The sequence below is a fragment of the Rhea americana genome, unplaced genomic scaffold (genome assembly GCF_003343005.1).
Source record: "Rhea americana isolate MKP2758 unplaced genomic scaffold, rheAme1 scaffold_173, whole genome shotgun sequence".
NCBI lineage: Eukaryota > Metazoa > Chordata > Aves > Rheiformes > Rheidae > Rhea > Rhea americana.
Window position 1 is genome coordinate 987,512 of NW_028185850.1, and position 23,448 is coordinate 1,010,959.

The 23,448-nt window shown below is 39.1% G+C and overlaps 1 protein-coding gene across 6 annotated transcripts in view; it reads right to left on the reverse strand.

The window, feature by feature from the left end:
- Positions 1-1,074: 1,074 nt before the first annotated feature.
- The window catches only part of RMDN2 (regulator of microtubule dynamics 2), a 52,113-nt gene continuing 29,739 nt past the window's right edge, over positions 1,075-23,448 (reverse strand). For 2 of the 6 annotated variants that reach the window (XM_085301166.1, XM_085301167.1), the window contains 4 exons: positions 16,635-16,733; positions 14,717-14,770; positions 14,549-14,629; positions 4,903-5,057 (listed from right to left, as the gene is read on the reverse strand). In XM_085301166.1, the coding sequence (XP_085157292.1) occupies positions 4,980-5,057; positions 14,549-14,629; positions 14,717-14,770; positions 16,635-16,733 (312 nt within the window). In that variant the 3' untranslated portion in view covers positions 4,903-4,979. Of the gene's footprint in view, positions 4,408-4,902; positions 5,058-11,480; positions 13,167-14,548; positions 14,630-14,716; positions 14,771-16,634; positions 16,734-19,187; positions 19,380-23,448 lie in introns of those variants that run through there. The other 4 variants (XM_085301170.1, XM_085301168.1, XM_085301169.1 and 1 more) reach the window with 4 other exon arrangements.

Here is a 23,448-nt window from a genome sequence, read left to right on the forward strand (position 1 = left end):
TGTCAGCTATGCATTGCTGTTGGACAGCTTCCTAGTTCATTCCAGCAGTCGGTGTATTGATATTACTACCTAAAAATGAGTAAATCACTCCAAGACTCTGCATAAGGAAAGACAGTAATTTAAACAAAGTAGGTATGAGTCTGTATCATTGTAACTTTTTCCATGATGCACTAACTACTATAAAAATAAAACTTTGTGAGTGCTAGAGGTGCACCTACTGTTGCACGGAGGCAATTCCAAATGGATCAGGATCCACTAAGAGAGCCATTATTTCCACCTCAAGAATAAAAAGCAATACCACTTATTTAGAAAGGCATTAAGCAGTATGCAGAGCTAGTAGTTTTAACTGCAATGAAGCAAAAGAATCCTAATATTGGATCGAGGCCCCTTGAACGCACCTTTTGCGGACATGTAGAGTCAAGTACTTTCCCAGGGAATGTGCAACGGAAGTACGGAAGCAGAGACCAAACAAGACACGCAAGAGTGGAAGAGGTTTAAGAGACCAAGGGCAACACTGCCACGACACCACGGCTTCATTTACCTCGAGCCCAAGCTCTTCACACCACTCCTAGGCCCTCGGGGGGTTAATGCAGTCAACTTGCAGCTCCTCCAAGGAGACAAAGCTACGGAAGGGAATGTCTGCTTGTAGATATTTTAAACAAAAAGGAAAACATATGGCCCTCCGGAACTACGCTTGCTGCTTYTCCAGCTGATGTGTCACAGAGAACAGAGAGCCTAGGGCTGGAATGAAATGTAAAAGCTTTACTGCAGGAGCAATTAGAGAACAAATTGGGGGAAAACGCTTCAGTTTTAAAAGCAATCAGATTAATGAGCTAGAAAACACAAAGAGTTGAGACCACTCATGTATGGTTACCAGTAAAAAAATAAAAACAGGCACAAAATATTTTACCTGTAGAAAACAAGTTTCTTAYCCATGTTAGAGATATTTTTGCAAACGATGAAAGACAACTTGGAACAAATGATTAAAACCAGCCTTTTATTTCCCAGATGTTATTTTGAGATTCTACACACAGAATAGTAATGAGCAAAAATTAAAACAGYAGAACAGCTTTAGTTCATAAAACAATAAAAAAAAAAGATCAGAAATTTCATTTTGTAAAATCAGAATTTAGATAATAAGCACATGTGGTATAAAACCACAGGTGCAAAAACCTTTGATGGCAGTCATAATATGCACCTTTAAACTCAAGYCTTGAGACATGATGGTAAATGTTTCACAGTAAAAACTCACCAGGTAGGCTGGGCCCCAAATTCAGAGCCAGCGAGTGCAGATGCAATCCCACTGACTGCCGAAACGGAGGAGGAGTGCCCATGGCTCACAGGAGCCTATACTGCYCAGAGACGGCAAGGCCAGAAGAGATCATAGAATGGTAAGGTTGGAAGGGACTCTGGAGATCATCTAGTCCARCTCTCAGTGGAGCCCATACGGGGACTGAACCCATGACCTTAGCACCACGCTGTAACCAACGGAGCTAAACCGAGATCTTAAGTCATCTGGCCCACGCTTACCAGAAGATGAGCTGTGCCTCAAATGTCGCCAATGTTTAAAGTCATCCGTGTTTAACTTTTCCTTAAAAACTTTTGTAAATGATTTTATAAAGTTCTCAAGAAATGGATTGCAGGGCGTTGCAAAGTTACCATCAGGATTTTCCCCCCTAATGTCTAATCTAAAGGTAGTCAGCTACTTCTCGTCTTATGAACAGGGAATTTGGAGAACAGGGTTTTCGGGGGGAGGGAGTCGTACTGTCCTCTCTGCAGTAGCTTTTTTTTATGGATGTGAATACTCCTTTGGTCTTCACTCCTGCAGACTAAACAAAGTAAATTCTTTCATTTTTTACTCTCATCTTTCTTGTCTCTCTCCACTGGACTTTTTCCAATTAGGCCCCAGCCTTCTTGAAGTGTGATGCCCAGAACTGGATATAGTATTCCAGCTCAGACCTAACCAGAGCTTATGGGGCCAAATTAGAGAAAAATGTTATTCCACATGTGTTTCATGGGAACTTTTATTTATTCACTCTATTTTTTTTTTGCATAAAAACATGACATTATTGACCCATGGTTACATTGTCATTCACTGGAATCTCCAGGTCCTTTTCCACAGAATTATCAAAACTACCATGTTGTCCTCCATCCTCTGTTAGTACTTGTACGAAATATTTACTAATTTGCCCTCAATGAAATGAATTCTACTTACCTCACAATTTCTCCAATTAATTTAATTACTTTCTAGTTCTAATCTATTCCTCCAACGCACTTTCAATCTTTATTATTTTTTTTTTTTGGAAATGAAGCATATTGCATAATTCAAGATAATTTATRAAGTATACCGAATAGAGTCAAAGGGATCTAGGTAGAGCCCTACTTGTTACATCCTCCTAGATGACACTGAATTACCTACAGCACAAGTCACTGTGGCAGATTCAATCAGACTGTGCTGCCCTACTTTCACTACAACCATGTCCAAAAGCTGCCTTTATCAAAAGCCCCTTACCAAAATCGAGACATGTCACCTTTGCAGCTTCTCTTCTGTTCACCAGCCAGTTATTCTTTCACAGAAGGAATTATTTGGTATGATTTATTTGATATTATATTTCTTCTTTTCCGTGAGATGTCATGTGGAAAAGAACTCTGGGATTGAAAAATAAGTATACAAAATATTTTACATCAGAAAGAACAGTGAAAACAATTAAGATGCTTATTGCAATTTGTGGAGACCTTCAGTAGAATGAAAGACATGAAGATGACAGTGAAAATTCACAACCAATGTTCTGAACTTTCAGAGTTTGGTCAGAAATATTCCATGGTAATGCTGTATTTCTAAAAACATGTTATAAAAAAATGTTTGGAAAACAGAGCCCTTTTTTATGAAAAGCTTGAGAAATGACTTCGTAAGCAGTCATGGATTTAGGTTGAATTCAAGTACTACATTTGTCTTCTTTTAGTCTTCCGCACCTATTGCCTTCTGTTGTCAGTTGTCAAAGCTCACTCCTACGGACCAGGAGATGTTTGAGTCATACGCCTACATATTCCCTCATATCTGCCCAACTTTTCAATCTTCATTCAGGTCACTGTAGTTCCTACTTGCCTGTAAGCTTATGTCACGGTCCCGCCTTTGTCCTAAGTTAAAGGTCCGGTCATCAGTTCAACACACTGGTGCCGTAGGAGTCCTCCGTGTCTTAGCCATAAATCGGTCCACTTTATCTTACGCATCCAGCTAGCAGRAGGAGTGTGCTGCTGTACTTATCCAACTTTATTTGCTCCATTTCCTTTAGCAGGAATGCTTACTTCTGGACACACTCTGTACGTTTAGATAAAGACCCTGCTTTAAAAGCCAATGAAAACTGGCCTTTGTTTTTCTACAGACTTTGTTAAATTCTGGATCAGTCCATTAGTGAACAAAATTCTCTCCCTGCCTGTTACGTTTTATTGAAAACATTGCTGCCCTATACCCACAGACAGGAGTGGTAGATCTTTAATTATTCTATTTTTATGTCAGGTCATGTTAAAGAGAAGATGTAAAAGGTTAAAGATAATCACCTGCTGGATAAAAATCCTCAGAAGAGGCAATAATACCACTACAGAGGCAATTGTTCAAAGGGAAATAGCCAGGATTCACAAACTTCATGGAGGTCTCATAAAAAATCCATTAAAAATCACAACTATAACAGACTTGTCCAAAACACTTTGTATCATTGGTCTTATTTTTAATATTTTACTTGTTGAGGTTACAAATAACATAAAATATAACTTCACTATTTAATTTATAAAGTTTTCATATTTCCATGTAAAACCAACAGTAGATTTAAAGTAAAAAGAGCTTTGTGAAGGCAACAGCTTCTTCTTTAATTTCAACAAGATTCTGTTTTTTTAAGAGTAAATGTGTAAACAAAACATTCATGATTTCCCTTTGCATACATCTGTGCAGATCAGTTGATACAAATATAATTTACTATAGAAATAAAAATTATTTTTTTTGTTTTTGCTACATGCAGTTCTATGCTGGCATCGCAGTTTAGTTGGTTAACCTTTCAAATCGTAAGATTTATGCAATTTGCACTCTAACCCCCAGTATGTCCATTGCCAGCAGTGGACTTCATGTTCACAGAATCGAACTCACAGTGCCAACAATCTAAAATTAAATAGAAGAATTATAAATATTCAAAGAAATTAATGCATCATTTTCATATCCTAGGCCATGATCCAAACTCACTGAAATCAAGGACAGGTTTCCCATCGGCTTAGCTGGAATTGACCTGCAGTTTCCTGTGACTACAGATTCTCATTTTGATTCTGCAATTTTATCACAGCATGAAGAGTTAAAAGTGCATAGTGTCACAGCTTCAGTGTGAGAAGTAAAGCCTCTAAGTCTTTCTGGGCCTCTTTATCCTGAAAGAGACAGATCATCATACATAAACTTAGGATAAATCCCTTGATTTGCCTAATACGTGCCTATCCGCATCTCTTCACTAACAACAGACATAACATACAACTGTAATAGCCACACAATGTACAAGACTGCATAGTAAGTTAATTTATCAGTGATCGCAAAAATAAAGTATGAAGTGAAAACAAGAGCCAGATGGCAGCCCTCCTTATACAGCTCTGTTAAAGCACTTAAAATGTTAGTCACAAATAGCCTTCTCAGCAGAGCAGTAAGCCCTTCAGCTTAGGTCATGCCTTTCACTGGTGTACTCCGCGTAACGTCCTGCCTTGCCTTATATTTTATGTAAGCTCGCAACCCAACTGTGTGCAGGCTTTCCATGGATGTTTCTGTGATGTTTCCTAATAATTTATTATCCAATTAACGAGAAAACATTGGGAAATGTAATTAATGACACACACGAGATTGTGTTTCCAGTGCACACGGCCCGACCTACCTACAACATCCCACTATGGAATGACTACATCCTTGGTATCTTCCATACGGCAGTGCGTGGGCTCTGCCTACACTACCGGGCTCACAGCAGAGTGCAGCCAGGGTGGGAGCAAGAGGCAAGCGATCTGCTATGCCCAGAGCCAATGTTATACCACATCACCTAGGGGAGAAGGGAAAGACTCCTTTAGGCCGATGGGTAAGTGCACAGTTGGCACAGAGCTATTCCTGAAAGCAAAACCCAGCTCGCACAACTCTTCCAATGGTATCCAACAACATACATCTTAGCTACTCCATATAAACTACTAGGGAAGGGGTACGTGTGTCTGAGCATGTAACCACAGTACAAAAATCCTACTTCTGTACTTATTTTTGTAATGTCTCCTGGATATAATCCACTCGCTTTACTTGCTGCTGCAAAACTTCTAGCTTGCAAAATGGAACTTAGCTTAAAACAGCATTTCTAAAAAGTCAGCACCTCATACCTGCAGACTGGTAAGGGTCCAGACAACCAGAACTTGCACCCACACGTACTTAATGATACTAAGGCATATGCACATCACAAATTTTGTGCAAGTACTTCTGTTGACAGAGATCAGTATTTCTTTCCCAGATAAAATAACAGGCAATTTTGAAAGAAAATACTACAGACGGACAGTGAAGTAACCATTGAATTTCAGGATCACTTCACTGTACAATCAACCAAAGAGCTGGAACAAAATACAGGACATTTTAAAATATATTTTACGGGTGAAGAAATTCCTGCTTCTCTTTATTTTGGTTAGTTGTCTATAATGTCATAGAAGAATAGAGGAGAATATTGAGATGAGAGAAACCATATGCCAGATACGTCAAACTACATTATATTACTGCTCTGCATTAAGGCATTAATACATTAGCTGGACACTTCTCTTGGAGTCGCTGCCTTGCTCCCACTGGCAACAATAGGCTAAACTATCTGCCTAATCATTTATCAGAGGCCTTTAAAATGCACACGTTGTAAAGCAAGTAAGCTCCTGCCAAAACACTCTACCAGAARGAAATGTCACACTGAATTCAGCACCCCTTAAATTCCACGTCAYTGTGGGCTGCTTGGAGCACCAGCCCATGCCTTTCAATAAAAACCAGAAAACCCACAAACTTGGCATCAATATGTTGATTAACTCAGGGAAAATTCTGTACCAAATGCTGTCGATGAAAACGATTTCTAAATTCCATTAAACATAAAATTAACAGGCCAGATACTGTTCCCATGCTGTTAAGAAAGTGAAAAAGGTTTTATCTGGTTCTATCTGGTCCTGCTCTTTTCATGTATTTCTGAGCCAAAAATAATAAAGACRCAGGTTTTGTCATACCTCTATGAATTGCAGTCAGCACGGGTTCACAGAGGTCTTTACTCACTTTGCACAATACAGCTTTTTAAAAATATATCTCCAAATAGTTCTGCACAATTATCTTTTTCCTTAGAAGCAAATGATTACRTTGGGCAATGAGCTTTAGGGAGCTGCAAAGTCCCCAAAGCATTGGGCAATCTTTCTTGAATCTTCCTCTGGGTTTAGGAAAAAGAATGAAACAAAAACATGATTGTTCTAAGAACTAGCTAAAGGAGAAACTAGAAACAGCATGCAGAGTTTTCTACCTCTGAGTTGCCAGTTTTAAGTAAGACTTAGTAAAAGCAGGAATTATTGTCGTGAATTATTGTGTATTTAATGGGCTGTGCTAATTGAGCTAGCAGCTCCCGTTCCATAGCAAAAATGCAGCAGGCAAAAACATAYAAAAGAATCAGTAAAAATTAAAAGAAAAGCTGAGAATGGTCTGGGAAGGGAACTATTATGTCTCCCTCAGATAGTGTCCTTCCAGAGAGTTGCGTTACACTAAAAGAAGAGAAAAGCCCCAAGATTGTTAACTGTGCCATTCTCCAGTCTGAAGGATGAAAACTTCATTGCTGCCCAAACCTTGACTGTTAATAGCAACACAAGGTCAAGCCCTGCATCTGGACTACACTTTGATTTCTGGATCTCTAGCTTTCTAGAATCAAACACGAAGGTTGGCTTTTTTCTTCTTCTTCTTTTTTTTTCTTTTTATGATGGGCAGGCTTTGATGTCCCTCTAGAGTGGGACAGGGAGAGGATGATGTGCAAGTCAGATGAAGAATGCAATACATCTACCATAGTCCCAGTTGTTCACCCGGAGGCTGAGTTTAGCTCTCATTGAATACCCAGCCATTTTCAACCTTGACTTTCTACTGTCAAGGCTTACATTTATTAAGCACTTCTCATATCACTTTCAGAGTTGAATATGAGTTCARAATGTTCTGCAAACCATCACACAAAGGGCATTCAGAATTACAGAGTCAGTGACTGTATTTCTCCCTCCTCCTATTTACTTGCTTTTCTTTTTTATTTCATCATTTGCAGGGGCTATGCACAGGAAAGAAAGACCGGGGAGGCCAGGGACTGAACCGGGGAAGAGAGGGAGTTGAGAACGAGAGCAAGACGGAAGAGAGAGTTGGTGGGAAGAAGGGAATGTTGGCTTAAATGCATGCTGTCCACATTTGTACAGCTAATTTATGTTAATAAATTTTATTTCTACATACATACACACAGACATACAGTCATATAAATGTGCATGTAAAAATTATATGGCAATTACAACTGAGGCAAAAAGATAATGATTTTACCTTCCCTCTCAGTTAATTGCTTCCTTATGCACTAAACGCTCAACCCAGGCATCGCATATGTGTGCACTTGTTGACAAAGTCCCAACTGTCAACAGAGAATTGATACACCCCCACGACCGCAGCCTAAACGGTTACAGCCGCCAACTATAACATAGCTGTGCGCAGCCGGTGCCAAATTCCAAGCTGACGTGCATCCCGTACGACCGCAGCGCCGGCAGCGGGGCTGCACGGTACGTTCAGCGCGCGGCGCTGCCAGGGTGGTCCGGGGCCGCGCTCTGCCGCGCAGGAGCCAGCCCGGCTTTCGGGCACAGCTGTACCGCTCCTTCGCAGCTCCAGGAGAAACCCCGGACTGCAACATCAGAGGCTCCCRGGCGTGCACAAGGAGTAACAGCGCTTACAGACAAAATAAATAGTTATAGAAAGTTATATGCTATCCAGTCTCAATTTTGCGACAACTTTTCATGCATGGTGTGACTGCAGTAGACGTTAATTTATGCTCAGTTGTGTAATACTGTTTTTCCCCTCAGATACTTCAATAAASCATTGCAATCACCAACTTGCAACTTTCTGCATGACTGCTGCATGTCACAAGTTAGGGCTTTTTATATTCTTTCATATTTTCAGTATCTTCCTCTGGAGATGAAAGATGACTTCTCTAGGCTTTTAGGATCACGGCAAACCGAGCTTTAAAATATATGGAATATGACAATAGTTCAACATGTTCTGATTATACTTCAAATAATGGGAAAGATACCCTTTCCTATCAAAATGACTGTGAACTGATATTTCAAGTAGTTCTAAGATTGCTGTTGAAAAGTTACAAAACAGCTGAACCCAACTTAGAATGATTAATAATTGTGTAAAATTTCTATACCCCAGCAGATAATCCTTTAACCTAAAACGCCGAGGCTCAYGGACGATCTAGTCCCCTTTCACCATTGCACCCACCAGGGAGCTGCTGGGGTGGGAGCCACCCGCCCCTCTTCTGCAGCTCCCGCCCCTCCGCCTGCCCAGCGCCCGCCGAGCGGGCTGGCCCGCGTTCGTGCCCCGTTACAGCCTCTTCAGGAAGGTGCCTSCTCAGGCTCCCCTTCGCTCTGTACGCTGCCTCTGAGGCGCCTGGATTTCAAACTCCCCAAAGCTTCATTTCCCTCAGCCACCCTTATTAAAAAAAAAAAAAAARGGATGATACTAACTGCAAACCTCTTCACCCTGAACTGTGCTGCCACCTCCGTGAACACCTCTCCTGCCTTCCCCCATCCTCGGCGTGCCAGCGAGGACGTACGTCTTACCGCGCTGACAGCGACGCTGAAACTGCGCTCCCTTTGACAGGACGTTGCCAGAAGTACTCTGTAACTAGGGCATTTCATGGGAAACACACTAAGCTCAGTATTTAGTAGCGACTTTATTCATATGAGTGAAATTACTGCACCGCCAAACTCTTCATCGTTTTTTAAAATCTTTTTTTTTTTTTTGGAGGGGAAAAAGACCGAGCAAACAAACCTTCTGGCAAGAACTTCAAGAATATGCAGACTGTAAAGCAGTGCGATCAGTAAGAGAGAGAAAAATAGACCGTACGCTATGAAGAGTTAAATAACGTAAAGAATAGGAGCTCTCAAATTCTTTTAGCAGCTCTTTTACAAATGTCTCATTTTAGCAGCGTTTTACAGTTTGAAAATTGATCCCTTTAATATGGGTTTTCAGAAGGTCCATTCCCTAAACTTATAAGGGCTTATATTCCATGTAAACAGAATCACTAACTAAAGCAATAGTTATTAGGGTTGTTTCTTTTTTTTAAGCAGCAAATGATCTTTTGACAAACAGTATATTCAAAAGATATTTTAATTTGGGGTTGGTAGTAGCTATTAGGAAATTCTTGTTGAGCTTCACAAACAGTATTACCAGGAAAACAATAGCCTAGAACTGAAAAAAATGAATACCAATCTGAATAATCTCATTATTTTGTAATTGAAAYATTATGGATTTTTGTTTGACATTTTGAGAACAAATGTACATACAATCTAAAGGGAAGAATATCCTCTGAAAACAATAATGTTTTGTTTTGAGTAGCATCTGTAAGTGATACATTTTTGAATAGGGGAAAAAAGGGAAGATGTGGAGAAAAAAAATATTGTTTGATGAGAAAAAAAAAWTTTTGTATAAGGTTAATTCAAATTATTCATATAGTTTCAATGGGTAGTTTCTTCACAAACCAGTTATAATTTTGCTTCGCTTTAAAAGCAAAATTACATTATTTTTCCRCCTCTCAAAAATCTTACTTAGAAACACAGATTACCACATCAGCTTCAAATGAGATCTACTSGAAATGTCACAGCAAGGTCTGCTACCAGCCTTTAGACTGGAGAAGACGTATCTTGGAAGATCTCCTTTGTAAAATTAAAGATATCCAAAYAGTCCGTTTTGACCAAACCAACTAACAGGTGCTGAATTTTATATTCCGCCCCCTCTTCCACCCCTCTGTAACTCCCACTCTTTTCCTTACAAACAATATTCAAAAAGTGAATCAGCGACTTGGAATATCAATTATGGTAAGGTAAGAAAATGCAAGAAAATCTTATGGACATGATTTCTCCTCAGCAGCTGCATTTTTGTTCAAACATCATGCCACTACTCCTGTCTAATATTACATATACCTCCGCGTTCTCATGGGGTTTTCCAGCCTTTCAAGGGTCACTGAGTTTGATGGCAGAGCCTTTACCAAGCCTCTGCTTCCTGCCACGCTATGGCCACAGGAAGCCAAATTTGTTAATTTCTGTAAATTGCTCTCTCATTTATTTTAACTCTGAATTGCCTTCATTTTCAATTACTGGAGAGGAGGGAGTGTTTTGTTAAGTCAATACTTTTTTTTTTACCACTAATAATTTTGTAAAATACATTCTCAGCTTAAGTCACGTTGTCATCTGCATTTTAAATAAGACTTTTCTGTAACTCTCAGTGCAAATATATTTGCTTTGCTTTCTTCCTGCTTTACTGTCTTCAGCTATTCCAAGTCTACATTTTTTGGTAAAATAACTGCTGCTTTTTAGATTCATTTTCAAGCAATGTCATAGAGACAAGAACCTTGAGGTTGTATGCAAGATCAATGCTCATGTTTCCAAATTTAAATTATATTATTCTCCCCAAGTTTAAAAAAGTCATTTTTTCCATCACAGTAGTCCACCACATCTGGTTTCAACAGTCCTTTATGTAGTCACACTCACCAAGCCTCCGAGTGTGTTACAAAGTARTGAGTAAAGAGTCTCAGAAAGGGTACTGCAATGACTATCGGATAAACAGAGCAGCTATTATGCACTTGACAATAACTCACATGCAGYCCCGAACATTAGGATATCTTTTTTTTGAAGGGGTGAATGTTTCCCAGGACCCTGAGGTTATCCACCTGGACAGTAACCAGAGGGAAGCGGGACAATTTAATGTCCCGTGAACCCCTAGCCATTTAGCACCGCTCTACAATATCAGAATATTTACAGCCAAGGAAAGACTACATGATTCATCAGAGGTTTCTGTTTAGAGTAGCAAGGATAAAGAGAAAGGTCTCTAATAGAGTACTATAACATCGGTTTTGTTCTTCAGGTCTCATTTGCACAAAATGTCCTGTACTCGCTCTTAAAATAAAAATTTGCATACTGCTTACTTACAAAGGTGCCAGACTATTTCAAAAAACTGATACCAGAACTTATGGGAATTTTTCTTAATAAATTGTCTCTCTCTTGRTATTTTCTTTGGTATTCTGTTTTACGTTTATCACTGGGTTGAAACTGGCTACCAGATTTTTTTTTTTTAATAAGAATTAATTCCATTTGGAAGTCCCTCTCCCTTGTGAATTAAAAACATATTCTGTAACTGGTAGAACAGACACACAAAAGGGGTAACTGGACGTGATACAACATTCAAGACAAGAATCATCTCACTTTATTTGAAATGTTACATGAAATGAATCCTAGACAAGTGTCAGAGCAGTGCCTTGACTTAGACCAGCTGAGAATTTGGCCTGAGGATTAAAATGAGCTATGAGTTATTTTACTGATGCCAAGTACCTCTGGTTCCCACCAAAGTCAATGGAAACTGAATGCTCAGAAACACTCAAAAATTAAACCATTATCTACTATTATTTTTCATATTTTTGCTGCAGGGTGATTTGTAGCATGAAATAGTATATGTTTTCTCAATGTGGCACCCTTCCAGCAACTTTGTCTTTCAGTCTACTGCTGATTTTACGCCTTATATACATGTTTCTCAGTAGAAGCCAGCATTTAAATACATACAATAAATGAATTCCCCTGCCTGAAGAAAGAGAGGTTTTAAAAACCACATGAGAAACTGTGATTACTCTCAGATTTCTAGCATGACTGTGACAACATACTATGCTGCTGACTACCTTAAGATTCTGTGCTGTGGCAAACTAAAGAGACCYTCAGACTGCTGTTGAACTGCATTTTTTATTTCAGTCAGTGAACTCTATCTTCCACAGGGCTGTAGTCAAGTCAGGCGCTTTACCAGCATCTGTTTTTATTGTTTCCCCAAAGTCTCTTCGATCTTATAGCCTCTTCCCTTCCTTAAAGTAACCCAGCTAGAAGTTATTCCTACATTCAACTCCAAATCCAGAACAACTGCAGKTCCAACAAGTCTTCCCAAAAGTCAGTTAACAGTAACAGTCTTTCTCTAACACAATAATCAGAGCAACACACAATATTCTAATTCAGGTGGAACTGGAGGTAACAGTTAGCATCAGCAGAGGTCATGTTGCAGATATCCATTTTATATTAACGTGCTCACTTTACCTTGTGCTGACTGGGTTTTTTTTTTTGTGGTTGTTTTTGTTTTTTTGTATTACACGCTGTTGCCCCACCATGTTTTCCTGGAGCTTTTTCTAGATTTATCTCAAAAGACTTCACACATAAACAAGACAAATCAGACAAATCTGTGATATCTGTAAAATTAGTCATAGCAGAAGAGGACAAATCATCTTGCCCTCTTCAGATGCACGAAAGACTTTTGGGACCTATTTGCTGCTCTTTGTCAGTTCACATACCAGTACAATTCTTATTCTCATCACCACTCTGCTTGCCACGACACACATAAGCACCCTACAGATTGCTTCTGAATTCATTTTCTTACCACAGCAACCCCTGCCTTTTCAGATCTGTTGGCACTTCAGAAAACAAACAGACCTCTCCTGTTTCCAGTAACAAAATACCCCCACCACATGGGCTGGAAGTTAAATATCAAAGGTGTTCACATCTCAGCTCTGTCTACCATCAGTGGACAGAGAGAGGCAGGATGAGGCACCTGGMGGTATCTATCTCTACTGAGTGGAGCCGCAATAACTACCTTTGACTGGTTACCAAACTTTTGGCCAGCTAATCTTAGCAGAGAGAAATCCCACCCTACACTATCTCTGTATTTTTGGAGGAATCTCTATGAATATGTTGAACGACTTCCAGCTTACTATCCACAAGTAGTCTTCTGCCCACCAGAAGTTTCTGTGATATATGTGTTTGCAATTTTATTGGGTAGCATTTGTAATTACACATCTTACTTTTTGACTTCAGAGTTCATTGCAGTATTACCTAGCCTGTAACAGGAAGAACAAAAAATTCATCACCACAATTGGACATACACAAAACTGGCCGAGCTCATGCAGTTTCATTTGCATATTCTTTCCCTTAAACCACTGGTCCTACATCTTTGCAAAGAAATATGGTACAAAATTACTTCTAATTGATAGCAGTCTTTCTTATGTTTTGTAAAAATGGGCAAAATGAAGACACATTTCAGTAGTAAGTAAAGAATAAAGTAGAGAGAAGAGATTACTAAGTCATATCTGCATCAACACATATTTAAAGAAACACTAAAGTTAAGCAATGATTGCTTAATTTACTATTGGTACATACTCTAACTTGGGCTGAAAATAGAGGCCACCCAGAAGCAGCTGCTGGTGAGGCATGCAGTGGTCTTTCTTCCGAGCACACATTTGACACAAACATGTTTGTGCTCCACACACTGCACTTATTGTCAATCAAATTACAGAGCTATTTAATGGTCTTTTTCCTTAACTTCAAAGGACTAAATGGGATAGGGCCAATTCCTCTCTGGAATCACCCTTCTCTCTCTCTCTCTCTCTCCCCTTACCACATCTGCTATGCTCAAAGGGGGTCCCTTAGGCTGACAAAGCTCAGGTTTGAACTTGTGATGCTGCAGGATGGTAAGACATTTTCAGTCATAGGTTGTTAATTATGGAACTTGCTTCTACATGAGATCAGACAGCAAGAGCAAATCTTCTTGCCATGTCTTGAGTTACATTTTAGAAATTAAACCACTTAAAATCTCTCAAGTATCTGTAGAAATTTCACATCCATGTACAAAAATGCTCTAATGAATCTAAACAAATAATCTAATAATCTGTAAGAATAAACAAGCTTACAGTAGATGGAACTGGAAGTGCCTCTTTAACTAGATTGTGGTTGAAGACAAAGACAAGCTTGAACAATTCATCCAGTTCTGCTGTAGCTAACAACCCACAGTGCTCAGAAGGCCTTGACAAGAATCACAAAACATAGGCTTTTAGGTGAACTAGGAGTTTGAGGACTACAATCCAAAATACTTTCAGCTAAGACATAGTAGGTGTGAAGCAAAATTTCAGCACAGTAGAGTGACACACTCAACTGCTTGTGCTTAAGATAGTTTAATGAAATGGGTTGAATTACAAAGAGCTTAATTCACAAGGCAAATCTCTGACAGCCTTTGACACAGACAAGTCTCCAACAGTTTCCCAAAGATTTTTTTTACAGCTGTTGATATAGACAACTGTAATGAGCCAGTCTAGAGTGGAACAAAAAGGAAGGTTCTGTGTTCAGAGAAAAAGTGAAACATTATGATACTATTGACATTGTAATAATGAGTACTAAAAACAGGACAGCAATCACAAGAGAACAAGTTATCATTCTCAATACCCACCTCATTAGTAACGGGGAGAACCGACAGCGCAGAATCACAGTACTTCAGTGCACTGTTTTTCTGGCCAAGATCTTTATAGCACTGAGAAGAAAAAACACATTTTATTTGTAACTAGACCAGTGTAAGAATACCAGAGTCTACAAATCATTTTCTGAAGAGGTTGATTACCTTTGCCAAATACACATAATTTGACTTGGAATATCCTGGACACATTTCTTCTGCCTAAATAATAAAAAACAGGAAACAAAATAGACATAAAAATTGTGTGATGAGACTTATGTGGTTAGCATAACAGTCTCAGTGATGCACTAAGCTTCCTCAAACATCAGACTGAATCATCCCTACTGTGTGCACCACAATCCATTTAGCATTAAAAACAAAATAAAACAAAACCCAGAAAAATCCCAAACTACGCACAGGAGAAGTTGATATTGAACACAAAAAAAGATCTAAACTCCTAAGTCTTCTCTCTCAAAAGACGTGATCCTGCCCCTCTACTCAGCCCTGGGGAGGCCTCACCTTGAGCGCTGTGTCCAGTTCTGGGCTCCCCAGTGCAAGAGAGACATGGAGCTACTGGAGAGAGTCCAGCATAGGGCTACAAGGATGATCAGAGGGCTGGAGCACCTGCCCTATGAGGAACGGCTGCAAGAGCTGGGCCTCTTCAGCCTGGGGAAGAGAAGACTGAGGGGGGATCTTATCAATGCGTATAAGTACCTGAAGGGAGGGTGTCATGGGGACAGGGACAAACTCTTTTSAGTTGTCCCATGTGACAGGACAAGAGGCAATTTAATGTCTAGAGGCAGTTTAATGAAATGGGCTCCACTCACAGTGAGTTGGAAGACACTATTTTTTCTGCATTATTAATAGTTATCTCCCCATCAAAGAAATAAACAAGCAACCAATTGTTCCTCACTTTGGGTAATGGTTAAAAACTATATCCATTAACCTTACAGCTCTTGGACCACAACAGTGATACTTCCACTAGAATTGTATATTATCAAACAATTGAAAAAGATGCCTAAGCAACTGTCTTTAGGAAGATAATTTAATTTTTGTTGCAGAAGATGACTTAAAACTACAGTTACTTTGCAGCATTAAGATCTGTAAGCCTGCTAGAAAATGCCCTGAAGCTAAGGTGAATATTTCAAATAATTGGAGGTTGGACTAGATGATCTCCAGAGGTCCCTTCCAACCTCAACCATTCTGTGAGTCTGTGATTTCCACTAGCTTTAGATCACAACCTTAAAGATAAAAAGCTCTTACACAGGGAAGGTTATAATAGTGTTGTCCAAAATTCAAGAGATTATTCCACTTTTAAACAGACTAGAAACATAAAAAATAAAATACTTTTGATATTGTCAAATATATGCTTTTGTATAACTGTTTTGAGTAACTGTCTGAAGGTAATTGTGATGATGAAAGGTAATTGTGATGATGAAAGTTTACACTTTGAATTTAGTCAAGTAAAAAAACTTACATTTTTCAGCTCTACAAGTAGAAATGATTCACATACAAGACGCTGAAAGACAGCTCTGTTTTATGTGCACAGTGATGTTATGTACAAGATGTTGTAACATCTTGTAACTGTGCAATCAAGTAGAATGGCAAGAACCTATGTGACAGAGCTTTCTTTTCTACTTCACTGTAAAGGTAATTTCTTAGCATGCACCTCGCCTCCACAAAAAAAGAAAAGTTTCTACTGAAATTCAGAGAAAAGAGCTTCAGGACAGAAGTTTTCCTTGCCTGTGTTTAATTCCTTGAAAAAATGGGCAAGTAATCACTGTGCTCAATTTGTTTCAGTGGTATGTATAACTACAACTATTAACTGTCTCACATTAAATCCAGTAACTATTAAAGTGGCAATTCCTTAAGGACTTCTGTAAAACAGAATTAAGAGAAGGAAGGTATTAGCTGCTCATCTCCAAACTAGAAAATTAAAAATTATTTTATTAGAGAGCTCTGTGCTATTTAGGAGAGTCCTGAATTTACAGCTACTGAACATAATCTGTTAAGCAGACATCGTCAAAACAGTCACATACAGCAGCTGATAAATAGTCACGCAGGAAAACCCCTGGCTAGGACCTACCTTAAGGAAATTCTGCAACGCTTCTTCTACTGTTGAAGTTGGTGGAGTCCCAAAAAGAGCAGCAGCTACTTTCTTTTCAATCCAAGACAACTGAGCTACCTATAATATAAATGGGAGAGAAAAAAAAGAGAAGTCTTTTAGGATTGTTTCTCAGATTTGGAGTAAAATATTGTCCTACGCTACTGCACTACCTATACAACTTCTTTTGCATGAAGGAATATTTTGTGTTTTCTATTGCCAACTTAAAGCACAATCTTTTGGATTTTAGAGCCCATTAACAGGGAAAAGTACACAGGCAGAAATACACTACAAAATACTAACATTGTTGACACATTATCCCAATCTACAAAGCTTAAAGTACAGTAAAAGCATCGTAAGTCCATACCATTTTTAAAAGACTAAGGCTAGAAATAGTATTTTAATCTTTTAAGATTTTAAAGAGACAGCATAGTGTGATCGTCTATCTACTAAATGCTTTTCAGCATTCTGAAAAGCTGTTGCTACAGTCAAAATGTGCATCTCATCCCTTGTAAAACAAGTTAATTTATTATACAGAAGCTGGTCACGACAACTGTTAAGAAGTAGGCTTCATTTTTCCCCTCTCCGGTTCTGACAAATAATATGTGCCAAAAAACTCTCCTCAGGAAGACAGGCTTCTATAAAAAGGACTTTATATCATATTGCCACACAACATATGTGACTTTTTCTCTTACATACAGTGATATGTGACAGAAACTGCCACAAGGCATTTGGCCACATCCCCTACACAGGAAAACACACCTAACACCTCTACGGAAGTAAGGAGCCGCCCAGAAACGCAACATGAGCCTGCAGCCCGTTCATAAGGACAGCGGCTGAAGGAACCCTCCTCCTCCTCAAGATACTCCTCCAAATAGCCACCACCTCTGCAAACAAAGTGCAGGTCTTAATGCCTTCACAGAAGTATTTGAACCACAGCACTGATGGCTCCTGTCACAGAGGAGAAGAGAGTTAAAGCAAGATTCTGTGACTTCCTAGTGATTTCTGGCCTGATGCAGGGCAACACAGAGAACAGATACACACAGGCAAAGTAAGAAAGCTCCTCATCCAAACCAGGCAGTGAAGGAAGAGGCGAGCCTCTTACGGCCATCTGCTTTAGAGGGCTCTCTTGATACAGTAATGGAATTAAGCCTTGAATTCAAGCCTGTCCTATTCCTGTAAAAATTTAAATGGTTTTGGATAGCTTCTGATTATTCCCGCCTCATTCTCTGGCTTCCCAGTCTCTTCAGGGCTCCTGCCACCTCCCCTGCCCTCTCTTGCAGAATCCAGCAACTATCCAGCAGGTTAAAGTTAATTATGCTAAAATATGAGACTCCATCCACACTATAACATACAGTTACCCACAGTCATCAAGCAGAACATTTCYCTTGAGTGGACATCAAGTTCTCCCTATTTCTTGTTGCAAACTGCCTTAAAAATACCACTGCAAAGAAAGCAAACACAGGCCAGCACGCAATAGGAAAATGCGCAGAGCCACGCTTTCTCGTCTGGCATCAACAAACTCTAAGTAAGTAAGAGCAACATTACTTGGAGACAGAAGGCATCCTGGCCAAGCCGTGCTGGTCGTCTGGCAGGGTCCAAGGCCTTGTTTGTTAAATGTCGTCAGTAAGTCTTTCACTCAAAACCACTAAGAATAATATTCCAGAGATGAACAATATTAAGAAACCAAAGCTCTTTTCATGATCTCTCTCAGCTCTCTTGCTCCTGAAGCCTCTTTTAATGTAATAAAGCATTTTTAGAAAAGCTCTCTCTACCAAGACCACAGTTCTCACTCACTAAAACAAAATGATGCTCTTTTTGCACTGAATTGCTCTTACACAGTGTTACAAATTGCAGCACAGAGTTTATGTATGTAAATACATATATATAATTCCCCCTACATTGCACTTTCATGGCTTCTCCCTAGGTTTCTAGAACAGATTCTGTGAGAGGTAATAAATGCATTTTTATTTTTACAAAAACATTGTTTTCTTTGGGCCWATCTTCTGCTGAGGTGTTCCTTATTCTCCTGGGAGAGGAAGGGGTTTTCTGTATCTCCAAGTTTATCTCATCAAGGTAGAGTGAGCTTACAGGGGAAGGAAGAAAGGGGGGGGGGAAAAAGAAGGGTGTGTATCTTATAATGTTCTCCGAGAGACCACTTGAACCTATATACATGATGAGTCAACTAATTTCCCACATACACAGAATGAACTTGCAATTTTTCCATGTAGAGTTATAATTCACTATTTAAAATAGAAGTTCTTCCTGGCAGTTGTTTTATTGTCTTACAAGATTTAATTAGAATTATTTTACTGAGATTTTAGTTCATATTTTATCTGCTTTGGGTGCTGCTTTGCACTATACGTATTTAGTCATTTCTATATTACAAAAGCCACCAACCTAAAGCAACATTTAAAAGCAAAATACAGCTACAGTGAGTTTTCTTTAATGTGCACTGGAATCAATATTACACTTTATGGGTATTACACAGGTAATTACAGATAATTCTGTAATGCTTTACATATTCAGACTTACATGCTAATGGCTTGATGAAATCATTGCAATAAACTCTAGCCATTTACAAACGAAGTGCCTAGTTTATGCTGATTTTCTGGGTTTCTTGGATAGTCAATAGAGAGACAGCAGCTTTTCCATCAGACAGTTCCTCTTGCTTTGTCTACTTTGGCCTGGGCTGAACTATCTTCTTTTCCTCTTTCCTTCTTTTGACTACAAAAGGAGTGCTGACAGTTAGCTCAGATCTGACATGTATCTTGTGGATGGCTAAAGATAGGTGAGATGAATCCCATCCCAACAGCTTAACCACCCCCTACCAGAGTTAATCTGCCMCCCTCATATGACTGATGGGGGACAAAGGGAAAAGAGCTGCTTTGTAACATAAAATTGTTTCCTGGAGCAATAATGATGTACAGGAAACAATATCCTTCCCCTAAACACACACAAGCAGAGTCTTTAATTTGAGATCAGTTTATGATAGTAATTTTTTATACCAACTTTATCAAGTGTTCTCTGTGTGTGAGCAAGCACATGCAACAGAAACCCCAGTGTAGAAAGCTCTAGTGTAGTAAAATTTTAATTTCTGCAGTTATTCCACATAGCGTAAAGCATACCTGGAGCCTCATACAAAATTAAGCACAGAGACTGGACGGAGTGAGACTGTAACTATCATTAGCTTCAGCATGACCATTATTTCACTTAATGTATATGTCTCAGGACTGGCACAGGAGAGCAAAAAGTAAAAAGCAAAATAACTAATGCAGCAGTTAATAACTAACACAACAACAACAACAAAAAAAAAGAAAGAACAAGATTGTGCCCTGCTCTACAGATGACTTCCCAATCCTTAGCATGTTTTGGTTCTTCAAGATCTCCCAAGCCCTGACCTCTGCCCCCCCTCAGCAATTTGAAAATTCACAAGGACACTGTTTCCAAAGAATGTCTGTTTCGAATGAACTGGATCATGCTGAAGGGGAACATTACTCCCCAGCTACTACCTGTGAGGACAGCTAGTCCCTCTCACTTGAGAAGAGGGGCTAAGAAGAAAGAAAACATCCGTATTCTCCTGAACTTCCCTAGGGCTGGAGGGGAGCAGGTCACTAACACAGCCTGGCTACYGGCAAGGAGGGGACACCACTCTTCAATATCCAAAACTATCAGACAGGCGTCTCTTAAGATTTCTCCTAGAGATCTGTCAAAACAGCAAGCTTTCAGCAGCTTGTTCTACCCAAATCTCTATTAACACTGGAAGATGGAAGATGGAAGAATAYCATCCACAGGCCTAAACTGCAACTGGCCATAAAGTCAATGCCCAGCACTCTCGTATCAGATCACTCCTTCCACTGAAGACTAAGGTAGAAAATGTGGTTCTCTCCTATATATTTTGTGTCTAAATTGGAAGCGGGAAAAAGGTTTCTCTAATATCCCTTTCTCCTCTATAGATTACTGGCAGCAAAACTCAGATACAAACTAAAACATTCACCTCTTGGAGTCTGTTTTTGTCTTCTATTYGGTTTTGATGAGATGCAAACCCTGTCCATTCATAGCCTTTGTCAGACTCTAGGATGTTGGTACCAAGGAAACTAACACATATGGTCTGAAAATTCAGCCAAGACTGACCTGCCTCCCTAAAGGATTTCCTTCTCCAATGCTTCCTTGGTAATAGTTCACTGAAGACACATAACAAAATTGTCTTCCATAAAGAAAAGTCATTCCATTGATCCAGCTTCAGTAAAATACTAAAGCAACCTATTTAAATATCTTCTGAGAGCTTTTCTCTTTTTTATTACAATACATTAATGTGAATTGTATTAAATAATTTTACAATGCTTTGACTTCTGGAAGAGATTAAATAACYGGACAGCAGCTTTAAGGTGCTGGCTTCCAAAACAAACACTCTCATCTCTTGCCAGCTGAGGAACCACTACAGTCTGTACAGCCATTTAGCCATTTATCCAACTTGAATTCCCTGGGCTGTTCCCCTTYCAGTTAGGGAAGCAGACTTGCAAAGCTTACAGGCAAAGGAACTGGGACAATCTGTTCCCTGATGTAACCCAAACACRTTATATTGGGATACACCTGCGATGAATCCAACACACGGCATGTAACCTGCAAAACTGAATTCTAAGAGATCTCATTTTTAATATCGCTCTAGCATTTACCAGAGGCTCTAATCCAGTTTCACAAGTACATGCCAGCTATTCTGTGCYGGTACTGTAACTGCAGGTAGCCATAAATCTTAACTAGACACATACACAGTTTTAAAAGCTACTCTAAACATTAAACCACTAAAAAACCCCCATAGTGATTAAGAATTACCAGATACGCACTTACAAAATTTTAAAGAAAGCTCTAATTCATGCATACATTTCACCACAGATCAATTCACTTCCAACAAACATTTCCTGTTGATTTGAAAAAGCAAAGTAGTTTTCACTGTCTCTTCACAAAAATGAGGAAGTTGAAACTTAAATGCCTCCAACCATCACTGTATTTATTTTAAATCATATATATCAACATAAGCATATAATAAACACACGAAACCTCCCTTAAAAGATATGTACTTGCCAAACTCTGCTTTTTGTCATTGAAGGTTGAGAAGAAAAAAGATTCATCTACCATCATTAAATAAATTTTAAATGAAAACTCTTTTGCTCCAGTTGTTTTTCCTAACAATTACTAACATATCTTCTTACATACTAATCACAGTTTTAGTTTTCTTACTAAATACTTTATAGTATCTTAATCATAATTATATGATTTCATCTTTTCCTCAACATTACCACTAAAGCTAGCCTGGAAAAAATTACCACTATTTAACAGTACATACAGCTCCAGAAAAAGGAATATTAAAATGACATTTGGTAGGGTTCTATGGATATGGTTCAATTATGTCCAGTAAATGCACAAATTATTTCTTCTTTCCTCATCACCTCTGCAAAACACAAAACATGCTCTACACTGGAGCTTTATCGAAGTTCTTCTACACAGAGCAGGTCTTACAGGAAAATTTTGCCCATCATGGTATCTATGAAGCGATCCATGAAAAACTCTGTCTATCTGATTTTGCTACTAGAAGTAATTCTCTGATATAACTGAGATGAAATGCAAGTCACAACAGAATCTAGCTCCATCTTACAGCTCTACCAGCCTTTTAATAAGAGAAATAAAAATATTYTTATTTTAATTTCTGATAAAAAATAACAGAAATTGAATTTTAGACATAGAGGCATCCGAGTGTCACTGGCCATGCATCAGATGCAAACCCCTGCGTGTTGCAAAGTGGTAGGAAGGCTGCCAGAGGCTCTGCTGGAAGGCACCAGAGGGAATCTGGCACAGGGAGAACAACTGCTGTGTTTGAAACTTGGCTCTTTGTTATTGCTGCTTTTCACAGCAGGACCGTGTTACACTGAGAAAGGTGAGAAGTGGCAATCAGAGCCAAATCCTGGCAAAACTCTACCAGTCAAATTGCTTTACCAAAATATAACATGCAGTCTCTGGGTATGGATTTCAGCCTTCAACAAATCTCCACTTTGCCTCCAGTATATTTTTATGCTCAAACAACTGTTCAGATGATCTTCATTCAAGAAAATAAACTGTATTCCAGATAATAATACTGAAAGCATCCTAYTGTACAGTTTCTTATGCTATACCTAGCTTTCAGTTCGTCAGCCAGAACAGTGCTAGAAAATAATAATATCTCCTAACTCTAAATGGGGAAWAAATGGGAAATGTTTGACTTGAACTGGAAGATTCAAGTACATCAGATTTCCCAAGAGTGTTAACAAAATCTAGAAAGTATCAAAACACTAGTTACTTTTTCTAATTATGCTGTTTTAGTAAGAAAGTATGYGACTAAAAATGTCCCTAGAAGAAACACTTAAAAAAGAGCAAATGTTGAGGCTAACCCTAATCTGATCCCCAAATAAGCTAAGCTGCAAGTACAAGCTCACCTTTTCCCTCAGTCATCTTTCCTTCTCCTGTCCTTTTGTCATGTTAGGTAATAGCCTTCCCAGCCTCAACCTCAGACTAGATAAAAAAAAATCAGAGGGTCTAAGAGGAATTCCACGTACAGGTAACAGTACCGAGGAAGAGTATGATATATCTACTTTTCAAGCACCCCATTGCAATCCCTACTCTGAAGAAATATTTGGGACCAACACTAGAGACAAGAGTGTAATTCGGAGATTATTACCACAGCATGAAACACCTTAGTTTGCAGGACAGGCCCAAGGAATTTGTCGCATCTTTCCCAGGCTCCTAAGACTATCTACATTAAATG